The sequence below is a fragment of the Amphiura filiformis genome, chromosome 16 (genome assembly GCF_039555335.1).
Source record: "Amphiura filiformis chromosome 16, Afil_fr2py, whole genome shotgun sequence".
In the NCBI taxonomy this organism is placed as follows: Eukaryota; Metazoa; Echinodermata; class Ophiuroidea; order Amphilepidida; family Amphiuridae; genus Amphiura; species Amphiura filiformis.
In genome coordinates this window covers 41,833,515-41,846,988 of record NC_092643.1, presented here as the reverse complement: position 1 = coordinate 41,846,988, position 13,474 = coordinate 41,833,515, and the positions used below count along the sequence as shown (strand labels likewise).

General features: G+C 37.0%; 1 protein-coding gene across 1 annotated transcript in view; it reads right to left on the bottom strand.

The window, feature by feature from the left end:
• LOC140136007 (apoptosis-inducing factor 3-like) overlaps positions 1-13,474 on the bottom strand; it is a 32,744-nt gene that overhangs the window by 4,284 nt on the left and 14,986 nt on the right. Inside the window, exons 3-14 of the mRNA XM_072157716.1 lie at positions 12,279-12,388; positions 11,266-11,375; positions 10,399-10,443; positions 8,102-8,183; positions 7,434-7,546; positions 6,745-6,923; positions 5,989-6,119; positions 4,384-4,499; positions 3,293-3,505; positions 2,449-2,566; positions 1,463-1,561; positions 133-208 (exon numbers count right to left, since the gene is read on the bottom strand). Coding sequence (XP_072013817.1) covers positions 133-208; positions 1,463-1,561; positions 2,449-2,566; positions 3,293-3,505; positions 4,384-4,499; positions 5,989-6,119; positions 6,745-6,923; positions 7,434-7,546; positions 8,102-8,183; positions 10,399-10,443; positions 11,266-11,375; positions 12,279-12,388 — 1,392 coding nt within the window. The remainder of the gene's footprint in view (positions 1-132; positions 209-1,462; positions 1,562-2,448; positions 2,567-3,292; positions 3,506-4,383; positions 4,500-5,988; positions 6,120-6,744; positions 6,924-7,433; positions 7,547-8,101; positions 8,184-10,398; positions 10,444-11,265; positions 11,376-12,278; positions 12,389-13,474) is intronic.

Below are 13,474 nucleotides of genomic sequence, written 5' to 3'. Positions count from 1 at the left end.
TTGTCGGTGAAATCGTGTAGGGGTATGTTCGGGAGGATGGTGGGAAGGTGTGAGTGTATCAAGAATAAAATGAATCAAATTTGTCTGCATGCAGGTAAGATGTTTGTACAACTAAAACAGCAAATTACTTACTTGATATAGTAGGCCACAAATTTGAGTTCATCCAGGTTTCCTTTAATGACAACTTCCTCAAACCCAGCACAATACCCTGCAGAAGGAGAAACAAACATGGTAGAAATCACAACTCGCATTAAAACTAAACATGCACATTGTTTTTTTACCAGTTGAAAACACAATCAATCATATGCTCTTCCTTGAGGCCCAGGGAAAGGAAGCAAAATGCACCTATATATTACAATATCTTTCACAGTGCCAAGTAAAAACTTGACTGGAAAGAACTCGAAGAAAGATCACTTATTATAATAGGAGCCAAAGATAAAAGACTAGTTTGCATCGAGTTGCTATGATGATTGGGTTTCTGAAAGCATCATTAAGATATTGTGCCTATAAATGGTTAATTAACTGTCTCAAAAAAGGTCTTAGTAATTGGAAACTTTTTTTTCTTTTTCCCTGAGGGCACCATGTCAACAATGCTTAGAAAACTTGCTTTCTGCCTTGTAAAAGTACAATAATTTTTTGCCATTTTATGCAATTCCTTTTCGCAGATGAAGGCACCAGGTGAATCAACCTTCCCTTTGTGTGCTACTAGTACTAACCAATCAAGGGTCATGGGGAGTTGACAGTGACAAACTAGTCTTTTTAATTCAGTCTCAGATTATAATAATCAAATTGGGCAATTCCATTTATAATTTACACTACCCCTGTGGAAGATTTAGCTAAAATCTTCCACAGAGGGAGTATGAATTTGGAATAGAACAGACAATTGGATAACTTCCATTTGAAATACTCACTCCACTTGTTGAAGATATAGGTTGGGCTATATTACAGGGGGAGTATGGCTTTCAAATTGAATAACCCCGACCAATTACATATGAAAAACATACTCCCTCTGTGGACGATTATTTCCAAAATCTTCCACAGGTGTAGTGTGGATTTCAAATGGAATAGCCCACTTGAAGTTTGCAACATCAAATGTGACATGATCAAGCAAAATGAGTTGGATGTAAGGAATATTGATTTTGTGATATAGCCAATAATAGTATTCAACATCCTTTGTATTTTACTGTTCTGAGCAACACTAAAATGGCCATATCTCTGGAACCATAGGTCTAATTATGATGGGGTTTTCAGCAAAATAAAGCTCTGAGAATGGCTCATGTAATACAATTAAAAACTGAATGTTGATTTTGATAGACATCAGACTCATTTTGCTTGATCGCATCACAAAGGTTGGTACTATTATATTGTTGCATCTCTTGATAGCATGTCTGTCTCTTGTAAATACCCGACTATTCTATGAATGTCTTAATTACAAAATTTAACAAAAGAGGTTAATAATTACCTGCATAGCGTACACTTTTGCCGAATAAGGAAGTCCAGAAATACGGGACACTCTCTACCTCCACTTCCAGACCAAGCATATTCAGAGCTGCTATGCGACCTGAAAAACACATAAAGCAAACCATATGGGCTGGGTAAGGAGAGGAAAACCTGCAGTAGGAATCCAAAACAATGGCTTGGGGGGGACTCAAGTTTGATTTGGGTACGGATGTGCTGCTGAGAATTTAAAAGTGGACCCATCCATATACCAATTTTTCAAGAAATCTGAACCCATCACTATAACAAAAATCTAATATAAATTTCCAAAATTTTTCAGCAAATTTCAAATATGTTGGCTACATGCAGTTAGGCTGGGGCGTAGCCAGCTTTCTAGGTGGGAGAGGGGAAAATAAAATTTTCAGGGGCAAAGCCAAACAAAATTTCCTGGATTCATCATTTTTACCCAGTATTATCAGTGGATACCAGTTAAGAGAATTAAGTCATGGAAGTTTGGCCTAAAAGCTAAGGAAAAAGAGATCTATGTGCACTTTGACTTGTAAGCATTGCTGTGGCACAACCTTTACCTTATATGTCCTTGACCCTTTCAACAGCCTCATCTCCCATTTTCCTTCATCAAAACTGTGATTTTGGTATCCGAAGAAAGCTCATATTTTTCTCATTACCCCAGAAAAATGTAGTCCCTAGATATTTTTCTGGTATGAACAATATGGTGAATTGTGGTACCCACACTGGAAGTGTATGTACTTATATCCTATAGGGCATTGTTATACACATTTTTGCTTCTCATAGCAATGCAACTCAAATTTGGAAAAATATTATTATTTTAATGGTAGGTCTCGATGTCAGATAGACGACAGAACATGAAAAAATAGGACCATGTCTCTTTTAACTTCAGTCTGGGTCAGTGTTATTCAAACTACTTTTTATGCAAAGGTGGTCAGTGCAATCAGACCATGCTGATTTGTTTCGTTTGTTTATATTACATACCATGCTGGCTAGCCATTTGCCAATGTCCAATGTTAACTCGCTCTTCTCCAATACAACACAATGGGAAGTCAGCAATATCCCCAGCAGCAAAAACATTGGGCTTGTTGGTCCTCATAAACTGTAAAAAAATATATCAGCAAACCAAATCTGTTTAAGTTAAAATTATAACTACCATACATAGCCTTACTAGCATTCTGTAGGTGTAGCTGGATGCAATGTATAGACGAATCCAATTTCACACATTCTTATACCTCAATGGCTGCCAAAGTTGGGTCCCCGTCGGCTCAATCTCACCTAAGATGTGAAATAATGCGGCCTTGGAGGGTATTTTAAACTGCATTCCATCGCCTGTGTTACACGTAGACAAGAGAATGATGACAGTTTACGACACAAAAGAATCTAACATCGATTTTTAAGCGGCTGTTTGGTGATGCGGGGACCCAAAGATGGCCGATCAAATCCTGACCATGACTTGGCTCGTTGGTGTCATGACTCATAATAGCTCTAGTTTGGTCCACAACAGAATTTCACGGATGCAGTCAGTGCTCAGTATAGTAACCAGCAGACGCTCATGGACAGTGCACCACTAGCATGCTCGCCTTTTAATAATGAGATCGTGGATTTGAGTCTTAGTAGGACCTTCTTATTCTAAACACCAGGCTGATCCAGATTGGAACATTTGAGTCGATGATAGACATGGGCAATAGTCCTTGTCGTTTGTGATTGACCAATGAATTAGCATGATAGTCTACTGAATATTTATGATGATAATCTACTGAATATTTAAGAGGTGTAATAAACCAAATTGATGGCGTACAAAATTTCCCTGTATATATCTCCTTACCTTATCTACAGTCACAGCTTTCTTATTATTCAGTACCAGACCACTGTCTTCTAAGAACCCTGTCGCTGGGACAACGCCAATACCCAAGACGCACAAACCAGCAGGCAGTGATTGGCCATCCTGAAGTACAACAGACGTCACCTGACCATCTTCACCTTTGAACTCTGCTGTATTTGCATTCATGTAGAATTTGATCCCTTTGCCTTCCATAAGCTGTTTGTCAACAAAATTACAAGATATTGTTGTAAAAAATGATGCTGATGTGCAACATATGTAAAGTTCTTGTAAGAGCTTTCATTTTAGCACATATATGTGACATGATCAAGGGGAATGAGTCGGATGTCGCTAATATTGTTTTTGAGATATTGGCAAAAGCAGAGTTCAAATTCTTTTGTTTTATATTGTTTTCAGCCATAGATTTAATTGCTCATATCTTGATAACCAGATGTCTGATTTTGATGGGGTTTGCAACAAAATGTAGCATTCGTAAATTGCCAGAAAATGATGTAAAAAACTTCTGCTTGAAAATTGCTGACATGTTACTCATTTCCCATGATCGTGTCACATATACTCACTTATTACCTACTTCTTACATATTGTTCCAGACTACATACATAATAACTTTTTATAAAAACTTATGATACTGGACTCAGTTTGCTGGAAGTTTTCAAAATTTATGCAAAGGTCATTTACATATAAATAATAACAATTCATACACTCTTAATAAGCGAGAACCAATCAGAGCAAATGTTAGAAAAATGTAATCATGCTCTGATTTTCTTGTGGGTTGATGCATTTATATTTGCTTGTATTTTCCAACATTTTTGGCGACAATTTTGATATAAAAATAGCAAAAATCATGGAATTTTTTTTCTTGTGTATGAAATAGGTACTTGTTGCTTGAGAAATTGTACAAAATAATGCAATTGTACTGAGATATCTATGCGTCTAATGCACTCCCCCTCCCCCTTCCCGGAGCTTGTGCATTAGATGTGTCAACATCAGTACATCTGTATACATGTACATGCATTATTTTGTACAACTTCAATATCAACAAGTGATACGCGCATATTAACCTATAGCTCAATTACCTTTTGCAATGCTTTGCCAACTTCTTCTCCAAGTGAGGCACCATATGGCACAGAGCCTCTACCTACAATGGATACACTGGTTGCTTTCCCTTGGAAGTATGTAGCTACTTCCATACCTGTATAGATTATTATCAAGTAGAACTATAAAGTTACACATGGGCTTATAATGACTGTATATTTAGAGGTTAATAACTGCGCATCGGTTATTTGGAACCGAGGAATATCCCGAGGGGCGTAGCCCCGAGGGATATTCCGAGGTCCAAAGCAAAATGTTTAGATTTTTCACAATGCCCGACATATTACCGATGCAAAGTTATTAACCTCATTCATAACCATCACTTTAATCTCTTCACCTTACAAAATAACACAAAATTTTGCTCAAAAGTTTATAAAAATAGATGATTTTTACATCTTCCCTTGCCAAAAATCGATCAGGCTAAAACAGAACGAATAACAAAAGTGCGTATCACAATCCGTGCAAATATGGTATCGCGCAATCCAAATACGCCAGCCAGCGCGCGCGCGCGGTTTGTTGGACGCACAATACCGCGCACGCAGAAGTCAATTGTGTGCGACATTGGAACAATTACGCATTTTGCGGTCAATTGTGAGATATTAATGACCTCGATTTGCGTTCGCGTTTTGCAAATAATAAAATATGATTGGATCGCACGCATCGCGTTTATTAATGAGGTTATGAATTTCTAATAAATACCCCCAGAGCATAACATTTTTGAAAGGGGTCTCTAGGGTGGAGAGCGTGGCGCAATGGTTAGGATACTTGCCTTTAGTGCACAAGGTCCTGGGTTCAATTCGGCGGTGGCGATTTGCTGGGATATTGACTTGAAAAAAAAAGTCTGAAATTAATTGGCAACCTCTGTAGATTAAATTTAGACTTCCGCTCTCACCATGGTTCATTATGAATTGGGTAAATGAATCATGAAAGTAATCCGTCCTTTGGAGGGGATGTTAAGTCGTCGGTCCCGTATGCAGAGAGCCATACCTGTACATGTATCTCACAGCCAGTTTCGAAAAATAGTAGAGTATTAACCCCTGACTGTTTCCCAACCCGTCCCAGTATTCAAATGGACCCCAATGGAAATAAGCTTCAATAGAGGCTTTCTTGGGTTATCCAGGGTTTTCAAAACCCGAACAAATCAAATCAAAATCAAAGTCGTTAATTAAAGATCTTTTTACAATGGAAATTCCATTAAAACATTGCTAGTATTGTCTGGCAGTGGGGTGGGGGTAAATAAATTCACATTGAACTTGGAGACCATATATTTTGAGGGGGAAAATGGTTTTGCGGGTTAAACATGGAAGATTCTCATGCCTGATCATGAACTTGATCTTGTGTGCTGGAGTGTGTTGTGTGTGCCATGCTTTTGTATCAAGGACAGCTTGTGTAGATCAGAGGTTAGAGCATCCGACTCATCTCTTGAAGGTCTAGTGTTGATTCTGGTGAGGCATTGAAGCACAGACTAGCATCAATGACTAAAAAAAAGTGCAGTGATGTAATTTATTTGCCTTACTCTATCACATATTTGTCTAAAACTAATAGTAAATTTCATATATAACATCTGCCCTGTTCAATTTAATACCTACCTATGAATGAACTGCCAATAATGACAACATCTTTGCCCTTGCCCACCTCTGCCATTGTTTTTCCATCTTCTGGTGTTCTCAATAAGCAGATATTCTTCAGATCACTTCCAGGAATGTCAAGTTTTCTCGGCCTGTAAAAATTAAAAATACAAGATAAAATATTTGATGCCTCATCAGGATAAAGTGAATAAGCAAGTTCACAATTGCATAAACCACATTTTGTTATCTTGTTTGTTTGTTTGTTCATCCAATTAGTCCACAGGGCCACATGTTTGAGTCCATATACAGGGTGCCCCCCCAAAAAAAAAAAAACAGAACCCTCATTGTTCCCTCTTTTTCTTCTTTTTTTGACAAGTTGATCATTTAATATATTTTGGTATGTAACCATGCAAGATGCATAAGCCAGGCTAACAAGCATAAAATGGTTAAAATTTATGCAAAGAAAGTTTCAACCACTATGATAACTATAAAGAAAGTTTCAACCACTATGATAATTGTTGAAGAAAACAGTGAAATTATAGAAACAATGGAGTTTCATCCCAAAGCAATGTTGACATCAAGAAACTGGAATTATTTCATTCGAAAAAATTTCAACAATATTATTCAAACAAAGAGACATTGACATAGCGTCAAAACAAACTGATATCATTTTTAAATTCCCAAGGCAATATTTTATCACCTTTATCTTTGTGCCCAGGAAATTAATTACAACACATAGTCTTTTTACTTTCTTAACTGTTATTCAGTATTACTCACGTTCCACCTGTAGCCACCAAGAGTTGATCATAATTAATGGATTGTTCATTAGTAAATGTCACTGTATGCATGCCTGTGTCTACTGATTTAGCCTCCATCTCTGTCCTCACATCAATGTCATACACTGAGTAGAAATCTGGCTTTCTCAATGCTAATGACTCGCCAGTTGATTCAAGAGCCTGAAATAAGATAAGCAGTTATGACAAATACAAATCAATATCATATACACCGAATAGAAATTAAGCTTTCTCATTGTGGATTGAAATAGAATCATCCAAATGGCGTACGTGCAGTTGGGCGCAGTACCTATTCTACAATCCTGAGCGTTAATTGGCCAACATCTTTTCCTGCTCCCCTATTGCAATGTTGATTTGTACAAAATCTTCATCATTTCTACATTACGGTCTCCCAACATTGAAAAATATGGGGTGGGGAAGGGGAGAGGGGTAATGTGTATGCGCATTTGCAACTATTAAACACAGGTAATGCGGAACTATCATATATTTAGCTCTGAATGCATGCTTTTAACACCAGAATGTGGTAGTGTGGCAACAAATTTTCACCAGGATTGTAGTTGCACTTTGTGTGATACGATGTGACTGTAAATGTGAAGTTATGCCATAAACTATCACATATTACATATGCACAGTACAAGACAAACAAAATGGAACAGGGTTTGGGGCACTCACTTTGCTTAATTTTGTCCTGTCGTAGGGCAGGTTCACCTCCTTTGTTGCCAGGATCACACAACCTTTGAACCCTTCTTGCCTTAATGTCTCTGCACATAAAGCTGCAGCAGCACCTAGACCAAATTCAAAAAGATTATGATTATAATAAGTAAACATAATTTTTGTTGTTTCCGCATGTGTTAAATGACAAAATAATTTAAAAGTATTTGGAACTTGATCAGCAAATCTGGAAAACTGAAACGTGGGCCTTTTGATTTCCCCACAAATGAATTGCAAACATTTTTCTGAAATCTTTTAAATTAATCAATATTGGTGCTATACTCTGATCAGCTCTAACAGGCGAGACTTATAACATCGTGGATTGATATAGAAGGGTGTACACACACCTGGGCGCAGCACTTACGCGAACTGCACTTTGCGTATTGCGTGACTGGCGCACGCTTTTGTGAATTTACGCAGGCGTAAGATGGGACTTTATTGACTTACTTGGTAACAAAAACCGAATAATTCTCGCCTATTAAGGGCTAATCACAGTATAAATCACAAATTTGTGTGTGTTGCTGACTAAACTTATATATATTGATTTCATTCAAACACCATCTGATGATAGCATAACTACATGTATAGTTGTATACAGTTGTAAACCGTATCATTTCTCATAAGCTTACCTCCTCCTACTATTAGAATAGTCTTCTCCTCTTCTGGGGAATGACATGCCATGGTCTTGATCCTCTTATGTGACTCCAAATCCTGTGAAGAGAGTAATAATATAGAAGGCATAACTCAAGAATATCCTCCATACCCAAACTCTAAACCCCAATACAGAGGTGTTGGTAAATTTCCTGAATATTCAACTGGCTGTTGGCCACTTGTGGCATCAAACATGCTACGGCGGGCGGTGGTGGGCTACACTAATTCCAATCAGCCGTTTACACTTCACATATACTGTGTTATGCTTCATGTGCTAATTTAAAGCATAACAACATTAAATTAAAATTTGAACAAAATCACATTATTATGACTTGTATTCCATAATATCAATATGAATTCATCTCCATTCTACAATGTGAAATAACAACATTATATGACTCTATAACATGAATTAAATTTAAAGAAAATAACAGTTTGATTTTTAACCTTTTTTAATTTTGGCATAGATGGCAAAACATTTTATCCATTTTTATATCTGAAACATCCTAAATTAATCCTGCATCCGATTCAACATCAATTGATATTTAAAACACCTGGGAAGCTTTTAAGTGAAATAACAATTTAATAACGAGTGAAATTGTATTAAAATGTAATTTCACTGTTTCCAAGCCATGTTATTAAAAGCTGACATAACTCAGCAGTGATGCATATATATATCAACCAACATGCTGCTGGCCACATGCTACTCATATCAGTCTAATGAGAAGCCCACAGCTGCACTGATCAATTCAAAACTCAGGTAATTCCCTAGCAAAAGCCACAATCATATATTCATATTTTATAATTATTTTATCCTTAATTAAAGAATTCAAGAATGAGAATAAATGTCCTGCCATTAAACAAATTAGCCTCATTGTTATACTTATCCCCAAACTATTCTGATTGGTTACAAAGAGGGCTATAACATGTATTAAGCCAATCACAGATATGGTAAGAAAATAGACAGTAGGGCTGAAAGCATTTTAAGGGTAGACGAGGTATTGTTGGTTGAAGCAACCTAAAAATCGATTTTCATTATCTAGATCAATATATTATTGAAAATTAACACCTTGATGTTTTGCAAAAGTTCATTCTACAAATTGTATACTTTGCAAACTTGCTTAATTTATTGTTGTTAATGAGTTATGTACGTTTTACAAAAGTGTTGTTGTTTCAGCCCTCTTTAAAACGTAACTCAAGAACCGCAGCACCTTTAAAAGTATATCTGTCATATTTGAATTCTTCTACACGCTCGCTATGAATTGAGCAATGCAGTTTTTGCTATAGCTCACTACCATTCGTAATATGCTGTGAACTACCAAATCACAACAGTTTAAAATAATTAATAACCTTAATTAAAAGCTTATAAAACTGGTGAGAGATCTAGACTAAAAGCTCCATTTTGATTGGTTACTCAGATGAATATGAAATGTAATTGACCAATCAGAGGCACTGTAAGAAATGTAGAAGTGTCCATGGAATTGAAATATCTGAATCATCCATGTTATGATATGATAGATGACTGAGGCTAAAAACAACACCTTGTTCTCAGCCCAGATACAACTAGGTTGCAAAACCTATAATTATAGTCCACACTATGTGTTTGGTGCTTCATGTATCTGAGACAAATCGTCGGCCACATCATATACCGCTGTATCGCAAAAGGCTGCCTTGTGTGATTTTTATTAATAGCATTGTTGTATTTCATATTGCTATGCTATTTTATATTTGTAATTTTATATTTGTAAATTTGTAATTCGACATACGACAGTATGTGATGCAGCTGAAATTACTGATTCAGAATCTGTGTGGCATTGGCATCCTTGAGCATACTGAAATGAATTATCCCAAAATAACTCCATAGGGTTATACAGGGGTCACAATTAAAAGTGTTCCAAGTTCATTTTAAAGTATATCAATGTATTCATCTAGGCCCAAGGATCCCAATCATGATTTTTTTTGCTCTAGGGTGCCATGGTGGCATCATACAGATCTTGAATCTTGAAAACACCTAAAAACATTGTGTGGACTGTACTCTTGAATTCTCAGCTTCATTTGCTCTTTGCACAGATGCGCCATCTTGCTACCAATACTAGGTTCTCCCTGCAAACGCATGTGCAAAATGTGCATTTTTGTTTCTCACACTTTTCTTGCATCGTGGCAGAAGATTTTTGCAATACGTATGCAGTAATTAACGCATGCGTTAGACAGGGTAAAATCTTGTTTTGAGATGACCGTGCGATCGGCGAATAACCAGACTATAAGCACCTCTTACCTTGCTATTTGCCTTCACTATGACATTATCACCATCAACTTTAACCTGAAAGCAACAAGATAGCAAAATATTAAAAAATTAAATTAAAAAAAGGAAGAGGATGTTGGAATAAGTTGTAATGCGCATCATCCTTTGGCCCAGTTTTACCTCACAAATGTCTTCATTGTGCCCCATTTTACCAAATTTTGTGTGCTTCATGCACATTTTCCTAGTATACATCATTTGAGAATACTCAAGAAACAGTAAAGCTGAATTTATACTCAATCGCCGAGCGATTGCGATTAAACGCTTTTAAAAAGTGATGGGCGATCGCCGAATTTTGCGATGCATCGCTCGCCACTTTTGCATTTATACTTATCACGGCGATAGTGATTGCAGACGACAGTTAAAATATTCTAAATGCCACAAAATACATTTTTAAAACATCAGTTGCTGTCAATAATTATTGTTTTGAATTAATTCATCACCAAAAATTAATAATATAGAAAGGTAAATTAATTAGCAAAATAATAGATTCAGATGGTTGTATATGATTGGTTGACGCATTCATGTGTCAAGCGATATCGCAGGGAAGTTGAGATTTCTTCAACTTGCAAAAGCGACTTCGTTTTTGCCTCCGCGATTTGAATCGATTGATCGGCTTGACGCTCTGGAAATGTAAGTAAACATTAATCATGCGTGAAAATCGCTTTTCTGCAAAAGGGATTGAGTATAAATTCAGCTTAAGCAAGAAGTCTTCAAAGTTCGATCTGAAGAGCCGGGGGGCAATCATGTTGCTGTGCCTAGGGGTCAGTAAAAGGTACACCCAGTCTGTGTGAAAATCAATTGATATTTTAAATATGAGTACCACTACTGACATCATCCTACCTCAAATGCTGGTGAACTATCAAGCCCTGGGAAATCTTCAATATCTCCTGTCTTGGTGTTGAAACAAGCACCATGCCATGGACATCTTACTCGGCCATTACACAAGACACCTGAAAATCAAATCAAATCAAGTCATCATTTCTCAGATGAAATTATTGAAAAAAATCTGAATTTATCATTGGCACAGCCAGGCTTGGAAATATACGAGGGGGTATCCAAAACTTTTTGACATCACACAGAAGTGAAAGAGCTATACCGATGAAATTTTGTCAGTGTAATCACTGGTCCTTATGGTCCAAAAATGGTCTCATAAGTATGTTTACTTTCTTCACAGGTGGCGCTAGATGGTAAGTAGGCGCATAACCTTTTCGTGATAAGATCTTCCACTTTCTTGAGTTTTTTCACTGTGGCCGCATCATCCGTAAGTGATGGACGTCCACTTCTTGGCTCATCTGTGAGGAACATGTGGCCAGTTTGGAAATTCCTTTTTCAAAAAGTAATAGTGCCATATGATGGGCAATCATCACCATAGATTGCTTTCATTTCATCATAGATTTTTTCTGAGCATTGTAGGCCTAACCCTTCAAATGCATGAACTTAATTATGATGCGTGCCTCAATTTTCACCATATTGCAGGTTATGCACCTACTGCCCATCTAGAGCCACCTGTAAAGAAAGTAAACATACTTATGAGACCATTTTTGGACCATAATGTACATAAGGACCAGTGATTACACTGACAAAATTTCATCGGTATAGCTCTTTCACTTCTGGGTGATGTCAAAAACTTTTGGATACCCCCTTGTACACAGGAAGCTGTGGGCTAGAAATAAATATGTAGCCCCTGGTCTCAAAATCATTATTTTCATGCCTGGGCAACTCAGGCAAATTGATACTCTTGAAACACTGTACCCATCACACCCCTTTCAAACTTGATGCCAAGGGAATGATTGTTGAGTTGGTTCAAGCAATTTAAATGCATCTCATTTTATAATTTCACATATTATACTTACCTTTCACAAGAGGTGCCCCATAATGTGTACACTTATGGCCGATGGCACTGAACTCTCCAAATTCTTTCACTAGCAAAGCTTTCCCTTTTCCGATTTCAACTTCTTTCATTCTGCAAAATATGAAAAATATAAAAACTGACATTATTACAAAAGTGGCATCTAAAACTGTAAATAACAATATGATCATGCTTTCTGCAGCTGATTACATTGCAGTCATGTGCTATCTACTGCTTCTACTGATAGCATACTAATTTGAAATCTTCTTCTGATAGTATTCTAGTCGTGTGCTATCTACTGCTGATAACACTGTTTTGGTGTGTTATCTACTACTGATAGCATTATAGTCATATGCAATCCACTGCTAATAGCATTGTGCTATCTACAGTAGATATACCGCTGAAGCATAGTAGTAATTGCATCTGTTCTAAACACTGTTATGTACTGCTGATACTGTTATGGTCATGTGCTATCTACTGCTGATAGCATTGTATAATGTGCTATCTACTGCTGTTAGCATTGTAGTCATATGCTATCTACTGCTGATAGCACTGTAATCATGTGCTTTCTACTGCGATAGCATTGTAATCATGTGCTTTCTACTGCTGATAGCATTGTAATCATGTGCTTTCTACTGCTGATAGCATTGTAATCATGTGCTATCTACTGCTGATAGCATTGTAGTCATGTGCTATCTACTGCTAATAGCATTGTAATCATGTGCTATCTACTGCTGATAGCATTGTAATCATGTGCTATCTACTGCTGATAGCATTGTAATCATGTGCTACCTACTGCTGATAGCACTGTAATCATGTGCTTTCTACTGCTGATAGCATTGTAATCATGTGCTATCTACTGCTGATAGCATTGTAGTCATGTGCTATCTACTGCTAATAGCATTGTAATCATGTGCTATCTACTGCTGATAGCATTGTAATCATGTGCTATCTACTGCTGATAGCATTGTAATCATGTGCTACCTACTGCTGATAGCACTGTAATCATGTGCTTTCTACTGCTGATAGCATTGTAATCATGTGCTTTCTACTGCTGATAGCGTTGTAATCATGTGCTTTCTACTGCTGATAGCGTTGTAATCATGTGCTATCTACTGCTGATAGCATTGTAATCATGTGCTACCTACTGCTGATAGCACTGTAATCATGTGCTTTCTACTGCTGATAGCATTGTAATCA